General features: G+C 45.4%; 1 protein-coding gene and 1 non-coding gene across 3 annotated transcripts in view; both read left to right on the forward strand.

Annotated features, from left to right (window-relative positions):
* The window catches only part of Tbxas1 (thromboxane A synthase 1), a 159,944-nt gene that overhangs the window by 79,154 nt on the left and 63,589 nt on the right, over window positions 1–17,201 (forward strand). For both annotated transcript variants that reach the window (NM_012687.2, XM_087656007.1), the window contains 1 exon segment: window positions 15,277–15,365. In NM_012687.2, the coding sequence (NP_036819.1) occupies window positions 15,277–15,365 (89 nt within the window).
* On the forward strand, window positions 10,801–10,931 carry LOC120102680 (small nucleolar RNA SNORA17). The gene has a single exon (XR_015687373.1). It is a non-coding gene; the product is annotated as a small nucleolar RNA SNORA17 (small nucleolar RNA).

A 17,201-nucleotide genomic window follows, 5' to 3' on the forward strand; every position in this document is an offset into this window, starting at 1 on the left:
ATAGTGTAGCAGTGTGACAAGACTCAGAAATTACAGCATAATGACCAAGCACTGGAGGCCATTGACAGACCTCTTCTCTTGTTCTGAAGAATGCCCTGAAGCAGATGTTAGGATTGGACAGGGGAAGAAGGTGCTAAGGTAGGTAGGTACACAGGCACCTAGCCAGAGCAGTGCACGGCTTGCTTGGAGTATAGGGGAGCTCGCTCAGGCGGAAACAGAGTGTGCAAGAGAGGAAGCAGAGGGAAAAGAATTGCAGAAGTGGGTTGAGGCTCGAAGAGGCTGCTGCCCTGCGTCAGGGGCAGCCGACTGTTAAATGCTCAGAAATGGAGGAGTGACTTGCTCAGAACTCTCTGGTGGGAGAGAGCACTTTTGTTGTTGTTGTTTAGCTTTCAAGAGGCCAGATGTCCCCAGACGCATGTGGCAAATCCTTCTGGAGCAGATGAGAACTGCAAATGTACCTCTGGGATCTCTTCTCCAGTCCCATCTAACGGGTACCGGCGGGTTTCCAGGGTGTGGTTTTGCAATCAGGTACAAGTCTGTACTCTGATTCTTATCTTAGTCTTCACACACCAGCAAACAACTTGCTTATCCGTACGACATCAGCATGTGGGGCTCACATAATTTTAGCAACATCATATAACTCAAGAGACCCTTGCTTTCCCATTCTCTGAATGGGAAATACTTTTCCCCCAATCCTCAGTGAGATGCTGTTCTCCGAACTTCCAGACTTCCAAAGGCTTTTAAATGCTGAGTTGTTTTGTTTTCCCCCCTTGAGTTCATACGATCAGATCTGCAGAGAGCGGAGTTGTAACCTAAGAGCAGATATATTGAGGGGCAGAGGAACTATGGTACCTGATTTGGGCAAGAAAGCAACAGGAGTCAGATGGTTTGACATTCTTAATTCTACTTGTACAAAATTATTTAACACAAAAATAACCAGGTTCTGTCATCATGGATTTCTAAAGTCAATATGTCAAAGAGATGAAAATGTTTTTTAATAGATGGGATATGTCACTTCAAGTAAATGGGGTTATAGCTATGACTCCCCTACTGACCCAAATTTAGAAGATGGCTGCCTTTTTCCCATGATCCCAAGCAAATTCTTAACCTAATATTTAGTACTCTATTAGCTATGTTTTGCTTTGCTGTGCCAAACCACCGAATGACAGCAACCTAAGAAAAGAAAGCTTTCTCTTGGACCACAGTTCAAGAAGGGACAGAGCCCATGATGGCATGAAAGGCACAGAGGCTGGAACAAGAGACAGCTGGATACATTGCATGTGCAGTTAGTAAACAGACAGTAGAGAGGAAGTGAGGTCAGCCTGCAGACCTATCCCTAATGATCTACCTTCTCCAGAAGATCCTAAAAGCAGCACCTCCATCTACAGACCAAATGTGAAAATTATATATGTAGTTTATATGTAATTATATTATTATATATTATAATATAATATATAGAGGGACTAGCTGGGCATGGAGATACACACCTTTAATCCTGATTTTTGGAGACAGGCAGACAGATTTCTGTGAATTCGAGGGCATCTTGGTCTACATAGAGTATCCTAGGAAACTCAAGGTTATAGAGTGAGAATTTGTTTTACCCCTTTACCCCCACAACCCCAAAACAACCAAACCAAAGAACACATATAAGCCTCTGGGGAGGTATTTTACACTCAAACAACAATAAAAAGCTTCTTTGGGATCCTAGAATGTTATGGAATGGGACATTATAGTCCACTACAATTAGAACACGCCCTGGGGCGAGGAACCCAAAGTCAGAAAGATTCAGATACCATGCCAGAAGGAAGATGTAGACTCAGTGTGAATATCTGGTGTTTTGCTCGGAGCCAAATGTCAAAATCTACCCTGAGCTCATTCGTGCTAAGACAAAAAGAGCATCTCAGTCTATTGATGGATCCTGAATGCCTTTAAAATCAACTCAGTAGTTTATCAATTAGTCCAGTGGTTCTCAACATGTGGGGCGTGACCCCTTTCATGGAGGTCACCTAAGACTATGGAAAACAGATAGTTATATTACAACTCGTAACAGTAAAATTACAGTTATGAAGTGGCAATAAAAATAAACTTATGGACCCGAGGATCCTGGCCCGCAGCAGCTCTCTGCTCCCAAACCCCGTGGGAGAGAGACCTCACCGCCTGATCAGGTGGGCACTCCTGAGGCTGCAGAGCGGAGGAGACCACCAACACTGCCCACCCCTGCCCACATCCCTGGCCCAAGAGGCAACTGTATAAGGCCTCTGGGTTCCCGTAGGGAAGGGCCCAGGAGCGGGAGGACCCCTGCGCCTGAGACACCGCCGGAACCTGAAGGAAACAGACCGGATAAACAGTTCTCTGCACCCAAATCCCGTGGGAGGGAGAGCTAAACCTTCAGAGAGGCAGACACGCCTGGGAAACCAGAAGAGACTGCACTCTGTGCACATCCAGACGCCAGAGGAAAACACCAAACGTCATCTGGAACCCTGGTGCACGGAGGCTCCCGGAAAGAGCGGCGCAGATCTTCCCGGTTGCTGCCGCCGCGGAGAGGACTTAGGCAGTAACCCACGAGCAAACTTGAGCCTTGGAACCACAGGTAGGACCAACTTTTCCCCTGCAAGAAACCTGCCTGGTGAACTCAAGACACAGGCCCACAGGAACAGCTGAAGACCTGTAGAGAGGAAAAACTACACGCCCGAAAGCAGAACACTCTGTCCCCATAACTGGCTGAAAGAAAACAGGAAAACAGGTCTACAGCACTCCTGACACACAGGCTTATAGGACAGTTTAGCCACAGTCAGAAATAGCAGAACAAAGTAACACTAGAGATAATCTGATGGTGAGAGGCAAGCGCAGGAACCCAAGCAACAGAAACCAAGACTACATGGCATCATCAGAGCCCAATTCTCCCACCAAAGCAAACACGGAATATCCAAACACACCAGAAAAGCAAGATCTAGTTTTAAAATCATATTTGATCATGATGCTGGAGGACTTCAAGAAAGACATAAAGAACTCCCTTAGAGAACAAGTAGAAGCCTACAGAGAGGAATCGCAAAAATCCCTGAAAGAATTCCAGGAAAACACAATCAAACAGTTGAAGGAATTAAAAATGGAAATAGAAGCAATCAAGAAAGAACACATGGAAACAACCCTGGACATAGAAAATCAAAAGAAAAGACAAGGAGCTGTAGATACAAGCTTCACCAACAGAATACAAGAGATGGAAGAGAGAATCTCGGGAGCAGAAGATTCCATAGAAATCATTGACTCAACTGTCAAAGATAATGTAAAGCGGAAAAAGCTACTGGTCCAAAACATACACGAAATCCAGGACTCAATGAGAAGATCAAACCTAAGGATAATAGGTATAGAAGAGAGTGAAGACTCCCAGCTCAAAGGACCAGTAAATATCTTCAACAAAATCATAGAAGAAAACTTCCCTAACCTAAAAAAAGAGATACCCATAGGCATACAAGAAGCCTACAGAACTCCAAATAGATTGGACCAGAAAAGAAACTCCTCCCGTCACATAATTGTCAAAACACCAAACGCACAAAATAAAGAAAGAATATTAAAAGCAGTAAGGGAAAAAGGTCAAGTAACATATAAAGGCAGACCTATCAGAATCACACCAGACTTTTCGCCAGAAACTATGAAGGCCAGAAGATCCTGGACAGATGTCATACAGACCCTAAGAGAACACAAATGCCAGCCCAGGTTACTGTATCCTGCAAAACTCTCAATTAACATAGATGGAGAAACCAAGATATTCCATGACAAAACCAAATTTACACAATATCTTTCTACAAATCCAGCACTACAAAGGATAATAAAGGGTAAAGCCCAACATAAGGAGGCAAGCTATACCCTAGAAGAAGCAAGAAACTAATCGTCTTGGCAACAAAACAAAGAGAATGAAAGCACACAAACATAACCTCACATCCAAATATGAATATAACAGGAAGCAATAATCACTATTCCTTAATATCTCTCAACATCAATGGCCTCAACTCCCCAATAAAAAGACATAGATTAACAAACTGGATACGCAATGAGGACCCTGCATTCTGCTGCCTACAGGAAACACACCTCAGAGACAAAGACAGACACTACCTCAGAGTGAAAGGCTGGAAAACAACTTTCCAAGCAAATGGACAGAAGAAGCAAGCTGGAGTAGCCATTCTAATATCAAATAAAATCAATTTTCAATTAAAAGTCATCAAAAAAGATAAGGAAGGACACTTCATATTCATCAAAGGAAAAATCCACCAAGATGAACTCTCAATCCTCATCTTCGATTGGTTTATATACAAGTGTGCAATTTCTAGGCTTGAAAGTAAAATGATGCTATCTGGTGCTGGATAGAGGAGCCTTATTTTTTATTATGGCAGCTTGCTATTTTTGTAACATGGTGATTTGGTTGAACACAATAAAGTACAGTAGTAACTGATCTCCCCCTCTTCCTGGATGAGTGAGGAGATGATTAAATGTTGATGTCAGCATCCTTGAGCATATTCAGATGAGCTTCTGCTTCTGTTGAAAAGGATGCTGTGTTTGATTGTGGTCCGAAGCTTTGAAGCACTACTTGGCATCTCCTTCCTTGGAGGTCTCACTGTTTAAACATAACAGATTTGATAGCTTGTTGGTAAGGTGAGGTCCAGCTTGTCTCCACTAGGTCATCTTCATGTGAATCCGGTGGTTATACGGTTTTGTTCTAGGGATATTTCATTTTTTTAATAACGGTTTTAGCTGACATTCATGGAGAGAATGAATCCTTAGAACTGTGCCACTAGTGAAAGGAAATCCTGTCTAGAGTATGTTTCTTTACAAAGCTGTGTCACACCATCCTTTGGGCCCTCTGCTGGAAAAGTAGAATCAAGTCTCAAATAATGCCTTTTAAATTGTATCCTCTAGTATTATAGATGTAGGACAGTACTGTATCATACCTCTGTGGATGTAAAATAGTTTGTACCTGCTTTATGATACGTAGTAGTGACCGTGCTTTATCAGAGCTGTTTTTAATGATGTTGCTCAGAATGTTTTCTTTCCAGATGATGATTGAGAAGCTAATTTAAAAAAAAAAATGGTGCCAGGTACCACAAGAGTAACAGAACTGTGCTGTTTTCTCGGGTTTTGTTTTTTTACTTTTTTTTTTTTAATGGAGTATGCTGGATGTCTCTACAGTTTTGTTCAGATGACTGTAGAACCTGGAAAAGCTGTTGCTGCTGTTGATGCATAACACACTGCTATTATTGGTCTTTTTATATAAATATAAATATATATATACAGATATATAATTTGAATTTTTTGAAACTTTACCTGTGCTGTCAACTTTGGAAAAAAGTATCCCCGTTTACTGTGTTGAGTTGGCACTGTACAGAAATTAACAGCCATATTGGTCTAGAAATGTTGAACTTAAGTTTTTTCCATTTGTACAGGGGTAACACACTGTATTAAATATGTAAGGTCTTATATACGTGGGTTTGATTACAAAAACTAATAAAGTATTCTCTAAATTAAAAAAAAATAACCTTATGGTTGGGGATCACTACAACATGAGGAACTGTGGTAAGGGGGGGGCAGTGACAGCATCAGGAAGGTTAAGCACCATTGACTTAGACACTTCTAGAGAATCAGCTGAGTAAGGATGCAACAGGTACTAAAAAGATGGTTTTTTAGTAAAAAATAAATAAACCTTCAATAAAGAGGGGATAATGAAAACCTGTTACTTGTTATTCTTGTTATTTTGTAACAACTTTTTACTCAAACTTACAGCTTGAAACAACTAAACCTTTGTTTCTGTAACTCAAACTTCACACATGACTTAGCTGGGATCCTCTGCTCAGGGCCTCTTGGTATAACCGTCAAGTTTCTAGTCTGGTCTGTGGTCTTATCTGAAGGATTGACCAGGGAATACTTGCTTCAGAAATGACTGGCATAGTCTTCTGCAGAATTCTGTTTCTTGTGGGCTCTGGGAGACAGCTAAGAAACTCGTACTGTGTCCTTCAGTCAGTGAGGATGCTCAGAGCATTTTAGCAAAATGAATATACAAACCACAGTCATTTAGAAGATCAGTGTCATGAGTGTATTGCAGTAAAATTAAATAAGGTTCTTTTATCTCACACTATAGCCGGCACTGTAGGGCCACAAGACATCTGTGGGGTATTTTCATCTCAGGCAACAAAGCGTCTCACCCACTAAGCTCCATCCCATATCACACTGCCGATGGCTACTCTCTGAGCCTGGCAACAATCTCTCTTCCCATCTAGTTCCCAAGGCAGGTTGCCACCATGCCAGCATACACATCCTAATTCCATGGCGGCCCAGCATGTCCAGCTACCACATACTCTCTTGAACTCAATTGAATCACCACATGAAAGAACACACAACACAATAACCTCTGATCCAATTGATAAGATATAATTGCTCACCTACATAAGATACAGTTGGCTCATCTAGAGACACAAAATCCTGTATACATCTATCCCTTAAGAATATTCATAACAACCTGTAAATGTGCAGAGAGAAATCTTAACATCTGCCTCCATGTTCTCTCAGCTCCTCTTCTCCAGTCTCCTCCTCCTCTAAAACTTTTCTCCCGCCCATCCTTCCTTCTCATCCAATGACAGGCCTCATTCTATCCTGTTCCTGCCTCCACCTGCATATGACATCATCCTACATGAGTGACTGGGTTTTGAGGTGGATTGGGAAGTAAAAAGACTTGGGTAGGTTGGTTTAGAGCACACCTACAGGTCAGCTTCTGGACTTAGATGTCAAAGGTGCCTACCGTATGACCTTCATCTTCAAGAGGCAGAATGACGGTACTCTTCCAGTGGCAAAGTCTGAACCAGAACGAGGAGAGAAAGGTGAAGGGGTGCAAGCAGCATTGACACAGTGAGGCCAAGTGTGAGGGCCCAATGGGGAGCTGTCTGTGAGGAAGAAGAGAGGTGCAGGGAAGGATTCCTGCTGCCCAACCCGGCCTGGGGATGGATTCTCCACAGGACAGGCGCCTTGTTTGGAGCACTCCTGACTACTGCTAGGGGCTTTACATGTTTTGTTTTTAATTGTGGTTGCAGCACCTCAAAGGTGGCACCATTATTTCCATTCTGCCAGTGACAATATAAAGTGGCTGCATTTCCGCCACTGGAAATGAATCACCAGGGAGTGGAATCATAGTCATCGGCAATGACTGTGAGTGCTTGCTCTTCTTGGAGCCAGTGCACACTACCCAAGCCAAATCCTTCCCCCTCAAAGGAAAATGCCAAAGGTGGGATTCTGAAGAGCATCATGGGTGTTCCTTTGAGAAGGGGAATGCCTGACCTTTCCTTGGTCATGAGTTAAACTTCACCCACATGCCTTCTGTCCACACCATTCTTCTGAGACAGTTGGTCAAATCCTTTGGAAAACACTGGGCACTGACTGAATTTATATACTAAAGTCCAGGCTAAGTAAGAACCAAATTGAGGACTTTATTCTCAGCAACTACAGTTACTGAATAATCAGCTAGTCCCATTTTCAGACTGTCTTCTCTAGAAATAACATAGGCTTGGCTAACTCAAGATTGTAGTAGCAAAACACTATAGACTGGTTTAAACAATAGATAGCTGTTTTCTCTCAGTTATAGAGACTGCAATTGGAGAACAGGATCCCTCCCATCAGTTGTGGCTTTTGGTGGCTCCTCTTTTGTGATTTGCAGGTGGACAACCATTATGCTATGTGCTCGCAAGATCCTCCTTTTGAGACAGTGTCTCACTGTGTAGCTCAGGCTGGCCTTAAACTTACTATGTGGCCTAGGCTAGCCTAAAAGTCATATTCTCCTACCGTGGCCTTCTGGATGCTGTAATTACAGGCACACACCATCATTCCCTGGATCAATCTTATGATTTCATTTAATGTTAATGGTTTCCTGAGAGGCCACATTCTAAATCCAGCTAAACTGGGAATTAGATATGGAACAGCATATGGATTTCAAGAGGACACAAACATTCAGTCCACAACAACCCCCAGATGAAATCCATTTTTAAAACCAAATGGTATCAATATTTTATGTGATTAAAAGTACAACATATGTGCATCTTGAAAATGTTGGGTAAAACAAAAATTAAAAACCGCCCATTGTCCTATGGAGATGGAACACAGCAAAGTGAGCGGCAGGCTTAGGACCTAGGTGAAGAGCATTGGGTTTCCTCTGGGCTTGTGTCTGTCCAGAAACCACACTCACCTGCTGGTCTGAAAACACAGGGAGGGAGCTGCAGGGCCACACGCCCCATCCATACAGCCTTTGCTTTGTGTATTCAACTCACACAGGCGTAGACATTCTATTACAGTGATACATAACGCAAGGGGGGAAAAGAGCCCGAAATGATGGCAATGGGCCAACATATGGACCACGCTCCGCTGTCCTGTGATATTTTCTCTGCATTACTTCTTAACATTTTCATCGCACATGCCCCGTCTCACATCACATTAGTCCAGATAAAAATGTCATTATCCATTCAGTGTGACAGAGCGCAGGCACGGCATAGTAGAAAATCGCAACCCCATCAGCCAGCATCAAAGCACTTGAGCCAAGTGCACGTGGGAGAAGGGGTGGTAGGTAACTGGTCCTCTGCACCACCCAGGCCCGCACTTAGAGTCAACATAAGAAGCTCTCCTAATACAGGCCATGCTCTCGGCTTCTGAGAAGTTTGTATACGTCAAATTTTATTCTGCGCCTCTCTTGCTAGTGTAAGGATCCTTAAGATTGATGTCTAAGGAGGCCCTCACTGCAGCCAGTGTTTTTTGATAGGTTTTCCTTTTAATATTCCTCTGAAATTTATTGAAAAATTCGTTTTGGTTTAGTTTGGTTTGGTTTGGTTTGGTTTGGTTTGGTTTGGTTTGGTTTGGTTTGGTTCAAGACATGGTTTCGCTATGTAGCACAACTGTCCTGGAACTCCCCCTGAAGACTAGGCTGCCCTGGAACTCGGAGATCCTCCTGCCTCTGCCTCACAAGTGCTGGGATTACAGGCATGCACCACTGCCACCCAGTCCCATATCCAGGATTTTATTAAAGTAAGATTCACCTGAAAAACTGAGTTTATTAGGATAAAGAGGCTGCAAATGGAGGATCAGGTAAAAGTGCTCGTTACCAAGCTGGTGGCCTGAGTTTCTTCTCTGGGAACCGTAAGGTAGAAGGAGAAAACGAATGCCTGCAGGTCGTCTCTGACTCCCACATGTGCACGTGCATGCTCACACACACATGCTGAGCAGCAAATGACTGTAATCAGATAAGAACGGCAGACAGAGAAGCCAGCTAGAGAGATGTGCTTAGAAAGCACTGAGCTCTAAATATTAGGAAAGTCAGATTTCTTGGGAATGATGCCTGGGAGACATTTTAAGGGACCCACCCACATGTATTCTTATCCTGATGGATTATTTGGTGGACAGTTTGTGAGAATTTAAAGAAGGATGCCTCGGACATAAAGAATAGGTACGGAGTCACTGAAAACAAATCAAGTTCACCCTATCCATTTCTTTCCTGGATGGACTTAAGGACAGACAGCTGTAGTCAGTAACGCTCCCGCTTCAGCCAACCACTGACAAGGTCTGCTGCCAATTACAGAGAAGGCTGTGCCAGGCTGAGTGTTTACTTAGGTTTATCCTGACTGGCCAAAGGACTTTGAAAAACTCTGCAGATACCTGAAGTGACTGTCCAGAGGAGGGTCACGCATGGGTCTGTGCTTGAACCAGGCTGAATAGTCATGAGGTAAACGAAAACTTAGAAGGCACGTTATTCATGTTACTGTAGTTTAAATGGAACAAGGAAGGCATGGCTACTCATCCCCTTTGAGTTACAGAAATGCCCTCGTGTCTCTCAGACCAGTTCCTTCCCACAAGGTTCCCACACCACTGCAGGAAATGAAATGCTGGTGCCGTACGTATGTTCCCCCCTCACCCCCCCACCCCATATAGGCATGTGAGGCTGGCTGGCTGGTAGGGAGCTGTGACAGGGAGGGGTCCAACACAGCCACATATTCTCCCAGCATCTCCATAGCTGTTCAGACTGCCCTGCTGTTCAGGGAAGTTCAGGGGTGGTTCTTCCCAGGACAGCCGAAGACAGCTTCTTATGGAAATAAACAGAATAGAAACGCAAAGCCTGGAGCTGGAGAGATGGACCAATGGTTTTAAGTACTGGCTGCTCTTCCAGAGGACCTGTGTTTGGTTCCCAGCACCCACATGGCAGCTCACAACTGTCTTTAATTCCTCTCCTGGGGGATCTGACGCCCTCTTCTGGCTTCCCCAGGCATTGCAAACACACACACACACACACACACACACACACACACACACACACACACACACAGATAGGTTTTTTTTTTTTAATACAGGAAAAAAATGTTTAAAAAGAAACACAAAACCTTTTTAATGAGTGGAGCTTCCAGGGCTAAAGAATCAGCTGCATGCAGTGATAATTAATCGGAAAAGACCTGTGGCTTTCATGGACCTGAACTTTGACATTTTTTTTCTTTTTTTTTCCGGAGCTGGGGACTGAACCCAGGGCCTTGCTCTTGCTAGGCAAGCACTCTACCACTGAGCTAAATCCCCAACCCCGAACTTCGACATTTGTTTGTGGTGTGTGTCCTGTGCAAAAAAAATCAATATAAATCTGACCTTGCAACTGGCTTACAGGGTTTGGATCACAGCATGTGATTAATTTACTATTTACTAGATAGTGTCTGAAATAGGGCTGTGTTCTACCTATGGGCTGCTATTTGAGAGTGACGGTTTTTTCCTCCCAGAGGAACAATAAGAATAGAGAAAGTCCCTGCCCCTAGGGGTGTTGCAGGTGTGGCTGCTGTGTCACAGGTGAGTGGTAGGTGACAGAGGAAAGACTATATCTATGATCAATGTTCCAACCTTTGAACATTTGAAAGATTGATTAGTAGCCTAACATCCCTTGAAAAAAGTGACCCCCAAGAAGACCATAGTCTCCACCACAGTCTGACGCCTTGCTACTGGGCTCCCTAGATAGGGAGCAAGCCAGAGCCTAGAAGAACCATCTGGGACCGCAGTTCCTGGGTGGAAGTGAGTCTGAGACAGACAACCCTTGCAAGGGGCCTCTTGGGCAGGCCAGGTGAGGAGTTAGCTAGAGATGACCATCAGACTGGTGCCATGGTGACAGGGAACTAGCCTGAGATGACTACCAGTCTGGTAGGCATAGGGATGGGGCAGACCATGCCCAAGATGGTCCCTGTCAATGCCATAATGCACAAGCAGGGCATAGCACTCCTGAGACCACTCCTGAGATGACCCCAGACACTCAGACACTCTGGGTGCCACTCAGAGGAACAGGTAAGTGGTGGAGAAAATGAAAGAGAAAGAGAAACAGAAGGATGTGGGCATGGCGAAGAGAGGCAGAAATGAAGAGGGCAGTGAGGAACAGCTTGATGTGAGTAGCCAGTGATGCCACCTGAGACCCTGGTAAGATCCCGGCCTGTAATGCCATGGCGGAGCAGGCACATCTGGGTCCATGGCTCTGCAGCAGCAGGGGGTCTGTTGTCACCAAAGACTGAGTGGATGTTCCTGGTCTGGGCTGCTGCTAGCAATATGTCTATGTCTAAGGGCTGTGCAGAACTGGCCCCATTTCTCACCGGGATATTGTGGAATGGTGGACTCTGGGGGCACCGAGAGCTGCCCGACCTGGGCTGACTACAGTACTTGGGAGAGCAGACCACACATGTTACAGGAGTTGTTGGTGAGCTGGCCTCGAGGATGAAAGTGTAGGAGACTGTCCCTACCACTCATCTCCCTTATGGTGGCATGGACACGGAGAAGACACCCTCCTCCCCACTCACCGGTGACAGGCAGGAGACATGGCCCTGCCCCTTGTCTGCTAGGTGGTGACATAACTGAGGAAGCGATGCTACCCCCTACCTCACACCTTGTCACCTATGGCAGGCAGGAGAGCTGGCCCAGAGGTCATCAGAGTGGGAGAGCTGTCCCTGCCCCTCACCTGTGGGAGCACTTGAGAGTGCACACTCTGCACCTCACCTGGGCAGCACAAAAGAGCGGGTCCTGAAGTGAGCCAGCCCTGGTGACATGAGTGAAGGAGAGCCAGCCCTGGGGACATGAGTGCAGGAGAGCCAGCCCTGGGGACATGAGTGCAGGAGAACCAGCCCTGGGGACATGAGTGCAGGAGAACCAGCCCTGGGGACATGAGTGCAGGAGAACCAGCCCTGGGGACATGATGAAGGAGAGCCAGCCCTGGGGACATGAGTGCAGGAGAGCCAGTCCTGGGAACATGAGTGCAGGAGAGCCAGTCCTGGGGACATGAGTGCAGGAGAACCAGCCCTGGTGACATGATGAATGTGAGCCAGCCCTGGTGACATGATGAAGGAGAGCCAGCCCTGGTGACATGAGTGCAGGAGAACCAGCCCTGGGGACATGAGTGCAGGAGAGCCAGCCCTGGTGACATGATGAAGGAGAGCCAGCCCTGGGGACATGAGTGCCTTTTGTCTGCTGGGCAGTAGTACAGATGAGGCAGAGACACCCTCCTCTCCTCCCTCATTCCTTGACACCTATGGCAGGCAGGAGAGCTGTCCCTGGGGTCATGAGAATAGAACTGGCCATGTCCCTCACCTGCTGCAATGCTTGGAAGAGCAGGCCCTGCACCTTGCCCAGGCAGCAGGGTAGAGATGGCCCTGGTTGTGAGGGTTGCTGGCGACCTGGCCCAGAGGGTGTGAGAGCAAGAGAGCCATTGGGCTAACCAGCTTAGATACCTCTCAGGCCCAGATCCAGGGCTTTGTATTGGCCCAGCCCAACATCTACCCATTGCTAAATTGCGGGAGTGCATGAAGCAGAAGGGGGCAGTCCTACAGATCCAACAATACAGGATCTTCATGACACAGGGCAGCCACAGGATGTCCAAGGGGAGTCCCGGTGAGGTTCCAGTATTGATAGAAGCCAGAGACCTTGTACCAAACCAAACGTGAGTCATTGCAATAAACATTTGCAAGCAAAGAAGAATGGACAAAGGGTATACTGTGGGATAGACCACTGTGACACACTATAGCTTCCACAATGAGATTTTTTTCTCTCTGTTGAAGGGGAAGTTGCATGGGTGGATGGCAGGTACAGGAGGGGGAGATGAGTGGGATTGGGGTGCATGATGTGAAATTCACAAAGAATGAATAAGAAGTTAAAAAAAAAAAAGAATAGGGGCTGGAGAGATGGTTCAGTGGTTAAGAGCACTGATTTCTCTTCCAGAGGTCATGGGTTCAATTCCCAGCAACCACATGGTGGCTCACAACCATCTGCAATGGGATCTGATGCCCTCTTCTGCTGTGTCTGAAGACAGCTACAGTGTGCTAGTATCCATAAAATAAATAAATAAATCTTTAAAAAAAATTTTTTTAAAGACTAGAGAAAGGTGTACAAACTATGAAACCAGAGAGGTTTTGGTAACACATATTAGTCAGCTCCCTGTCACTCTAACAAACACTTGTAACCACCAGCTTAGAGAGAGGCAGGCTGCTATGCTATGGCTCACAGGTTTATAGGTTTCCACGTGTGCTTGGATGGACCCAGTGTTTTGGGTCTGCGGTGGCCCGTGATGGAAACACACGCCTCAAGGCCAGAAGTGAAAGAGAGAATGAGTAAAAGACTGGGCCCGTGGTCTAGTGAAAGAAATGTCCCCAATAGCCGAGAGCCATCCCAGTACCCAGTCTCCAGCTCACCACCTCTCAGTCATACTAGCCTAAGGGGAAGCTAAGATCCAGACTGGAACAGAGGGAGCTGGATTCCACCGCTAGCGTACATACATCTCTGGCAAGTAGATTAGCATTTTGTATTTTTCTATTGTGTCAAGATATGAAGAGCAAGACGTAGATATTGCATGCTCATTGAAATCCATCCATCCATCCATCCAACAAATAATTACATATGTCAGGTTCGGTTGCACATTCTAGAGATTGAAAAAGAATCAAACAAACAGACGAGACCTCCCCTGACCTCAGACTCCTCATATTCTAGCATCACAATTGTGAAAACCAGATGCTAGAGAGATGGCCCAGAGGTTAAGAGAGCACATTGCTCTTGTAGTGATCCCAGCTTCAGTTGCCAGTTAAGAACACTGTCACTCCTGCAGGGGACCCAGGCTCAGTTTCAGCACCCACAAGGTGGCTCACAACCACCCGTAACTCGAGTTCTGGGGGATCCACTGTGCTCTTCTGACACCTGCAGGATCAGGCAGGCATGTGACACATGTACATGAAGGCAAAACACTCACATACACAAAATAAAATAAATCTGAAAAAATGTTTAATTTAAATACAGTTTTAAAGTTTCTCTAAAATAATAATGTAATGAGAAAGCAAACATCGCGGACACCATTTCCAAGTATTGTTTTCATAAATGCTTAGAAGAGCCGGCAGCAACGTTCTGTCTCAGCCGTGATACTATTCTAGAATGTGTACTGGTTTGAGTGACCTCCTTGACCGTTCCAGCTTGGCCCTTCAAATATATAGGAGAGAATAAAAGTCCTTAAAGAGTACTCCCCACCCGAGAGATCCTGTGGGAAGTCAAAGGGGTGGGCAGCCAAACCTGCAGCCTAAATGTGTTGGAGCCACACAGGAGTTCACAGCACTGCTCTCTAGGCCTTTCTCTTGGCAGTAGGAATTTTCCACAATAAAACATACTAATATGAAGAAGCCAACAATTCCTCGTGCAGATCAAGAGTTGCCCTGTCTTGGAAGGCTTAAACAGCTGAAACACAGATGAACCCCCCACCTCAGAAATACCATTGAGATAACTTCTGCCTTAATTAAGAAGTTAGAACAGATGACCCTCAGTTCCTCTGGATACTAGATTCTATGTTCTGGTGGGAGATCTGAAAACTTAATTGGAACGAGCACGCATGGACTTGGGCCCGTTCCAGGGCCAGGACATGTGGAGTGTGGTCCAGTTGCCCGCTAATGCTAACCACATGTCAGGAAGCTGAGCGCTGATTCGAAGTTTTGCCTAAGCACTTAATGACGGCTTTCATAATTATTTCACCAGATCTACATTTGATCCTTTCTTCTTTTGTGCTTCTACCACAGAAAGCTCACTTAAGCTTAAAATAGGTATTTATAGACACTGTATTTTACAGATATTATGAATACTTCCTTAATCTTAGCCTTGTGAAAAGTACCTTTGAAATGCAGTCTGTTTCCCCAGAAAGCGCTTGTGTATAACTTTGTCCATTGTTGGCAGCCAATTTAGGCACCGTGCCCTAATTACACCTCTGCTATCTATTATCAGATGACACCTCTCATCAGCCAAGCCTGTGAACTTCTCCTGTCTCACTTAAAACACTCTGCGGCATCCGGGGACGCATTCGACATCCAGAGGTAAGGCTGCTCCATAACAGGTGAGAAGTCAGTTCTGAGTGGATGATTCCTGCTACGGTACATAATGGCTGGACAATTACCTTGGGAGTAGCAAACTGGAAACGCCAGACGGTCATAGCATCCATCGTGGGTAGACTGACTAATGAGAAGAAGCCAGCCTAAACCATGAAACAACAAAACTTGAGTCAGGGATGCCAGCCTATTGACGAAAATCCAAATGTGAAGTGGTTAGTCCCTGAATAGACTTAACCCTCTCATCTCCATGGACATGATGGGCAAGATAAGGCAGAAAGGACAGGGAAAGCACCTAAACGTTCACAAGAAAAAAATCTGAGGACAGGTGTGGTGGTGCATGCCTTTCTTCCCAGCCCTTGAGAGGCAGGGGCAGGTGGATCTCTGAGGATTTGAAGGTAACTGGTCCACACAGTAAGTTCTAGGCCAGAGCTGCACGACGTGGCCCTGCCTAAAGACAGAAAGCAAACAAACAAAAAAGTGAATCCCGAGACTGAGGCTAAAGCTTGGTTGGTAAAATGTTTGCTTGACATGAGCAAGGCCTTGGGATCGATCACCAACACCAATATCAATCACTGATGAAGCCTGGTGTGGTAGTATACACCTGTAAGATCCATATTCCAGATGTTGTTCACACGGGGAATACGAGGCCTGCCTGGAATACCTGAGACTCTGTCTCAAAAAAAATAAAAATTTTTAAAAAAGATAATGTAAGTAAGGTACATTACCGGACCTGCTAAGGAAACTAAGGCTGGAAGATCACAAGTTCTAGGTCAGCCTGGGCTAGAGTGAGTTTAAGACCAGTCTGGGCACTTAGTGAAACTGTGTCTCAAAATAAAAAGTTAAGGGGCTGGAGAGATGGCTCAGCAGTTAAAATACTTTTTTGCGCTTCTAGAAGACCCGGGTTCAATTCCCACCGCCTATGTCAGATGGCTCACATCTGTCTGTAACTTTAGTTCCAGGGCATACAATACCTTCTTCTGGCCTCCGTGGGCACTGCAGGCATGTGGTAATAATATGTAATTTATATAAATACACTCAGGCGAGCCCTTATACACATAAAACAAACAACTGAATCTCTAAAGAACTGTAGTAAGTAATAAATAAATGAAAATGGTGAATGGCTAGGGATACAGTTCAATAGGATAAAGTGCTTGCCTAGCACACAGAAGGCCCTAGATTCAAATCTCAGTTCGGCTAAATAAATAAATTAATAAATTAGGAGCGATCATTTGCGCGTGGCAGCCCCAGCCCAGTGGTGGGCAGGAGAGTGATGTTAAGTTCATATAGCCGGCAGCTTAAGCAACTGGCTGACTTTCCTCCCAGCAACCTTCAGATGCTTTATGCTACATCATGGCTGGGAACAGCCTGGGGACAGAATGTCTGCAGGTCAGCCACAGCTGACTGAGAGTCATCACTGCCAGTGAAACCACAGGCGGGTCAACAGCGGCATTCCTGCTGTTCCCGGCTGCCGACAAGCCTTGTCACCCACACTCTCCCAGGGTGCACAGGAAGTGGAGAAGATAAGGTGGTCTCCTCAGCTATTATTGCAAAGCAAGTAACTCTCCAGTCCTGGAACCGGCAAGCACCAGGGTCAGTCTGGTGGGATTGCATTTAGGAGCCATGCATACGTCTTGCATCAACGGGGAAATCAGTGATCGGCTGTAGAGATGTTTTCAATATAAGTTGTCAGAATTTCAGAGTCATCAACAAGTCATTTGTTCTCTAATGATAAGCTGGTGGCTGAGGACCCATGCAGAAGAACTGTGTCTGTATCGAGGACAAGCACAGGTGCTACAGTTAGAGAAGAGTATAGATAACCCA

This window comes from Rattus norvegicus, chromosome 4 (genome assembly GCF_021556685.1).
Source record: "Rattus norvegicus strain SHRSP/BbbUtx chromosome 4, alternate assembly SHRSP_T2T, whole genome shotgun sequence".
NCBI classification, from domain to species: Eukaryota; Metazoa; Chordata; class Mammalia; order Rodentia; family Muridae; genus Rattus; species Rattus norvegicus.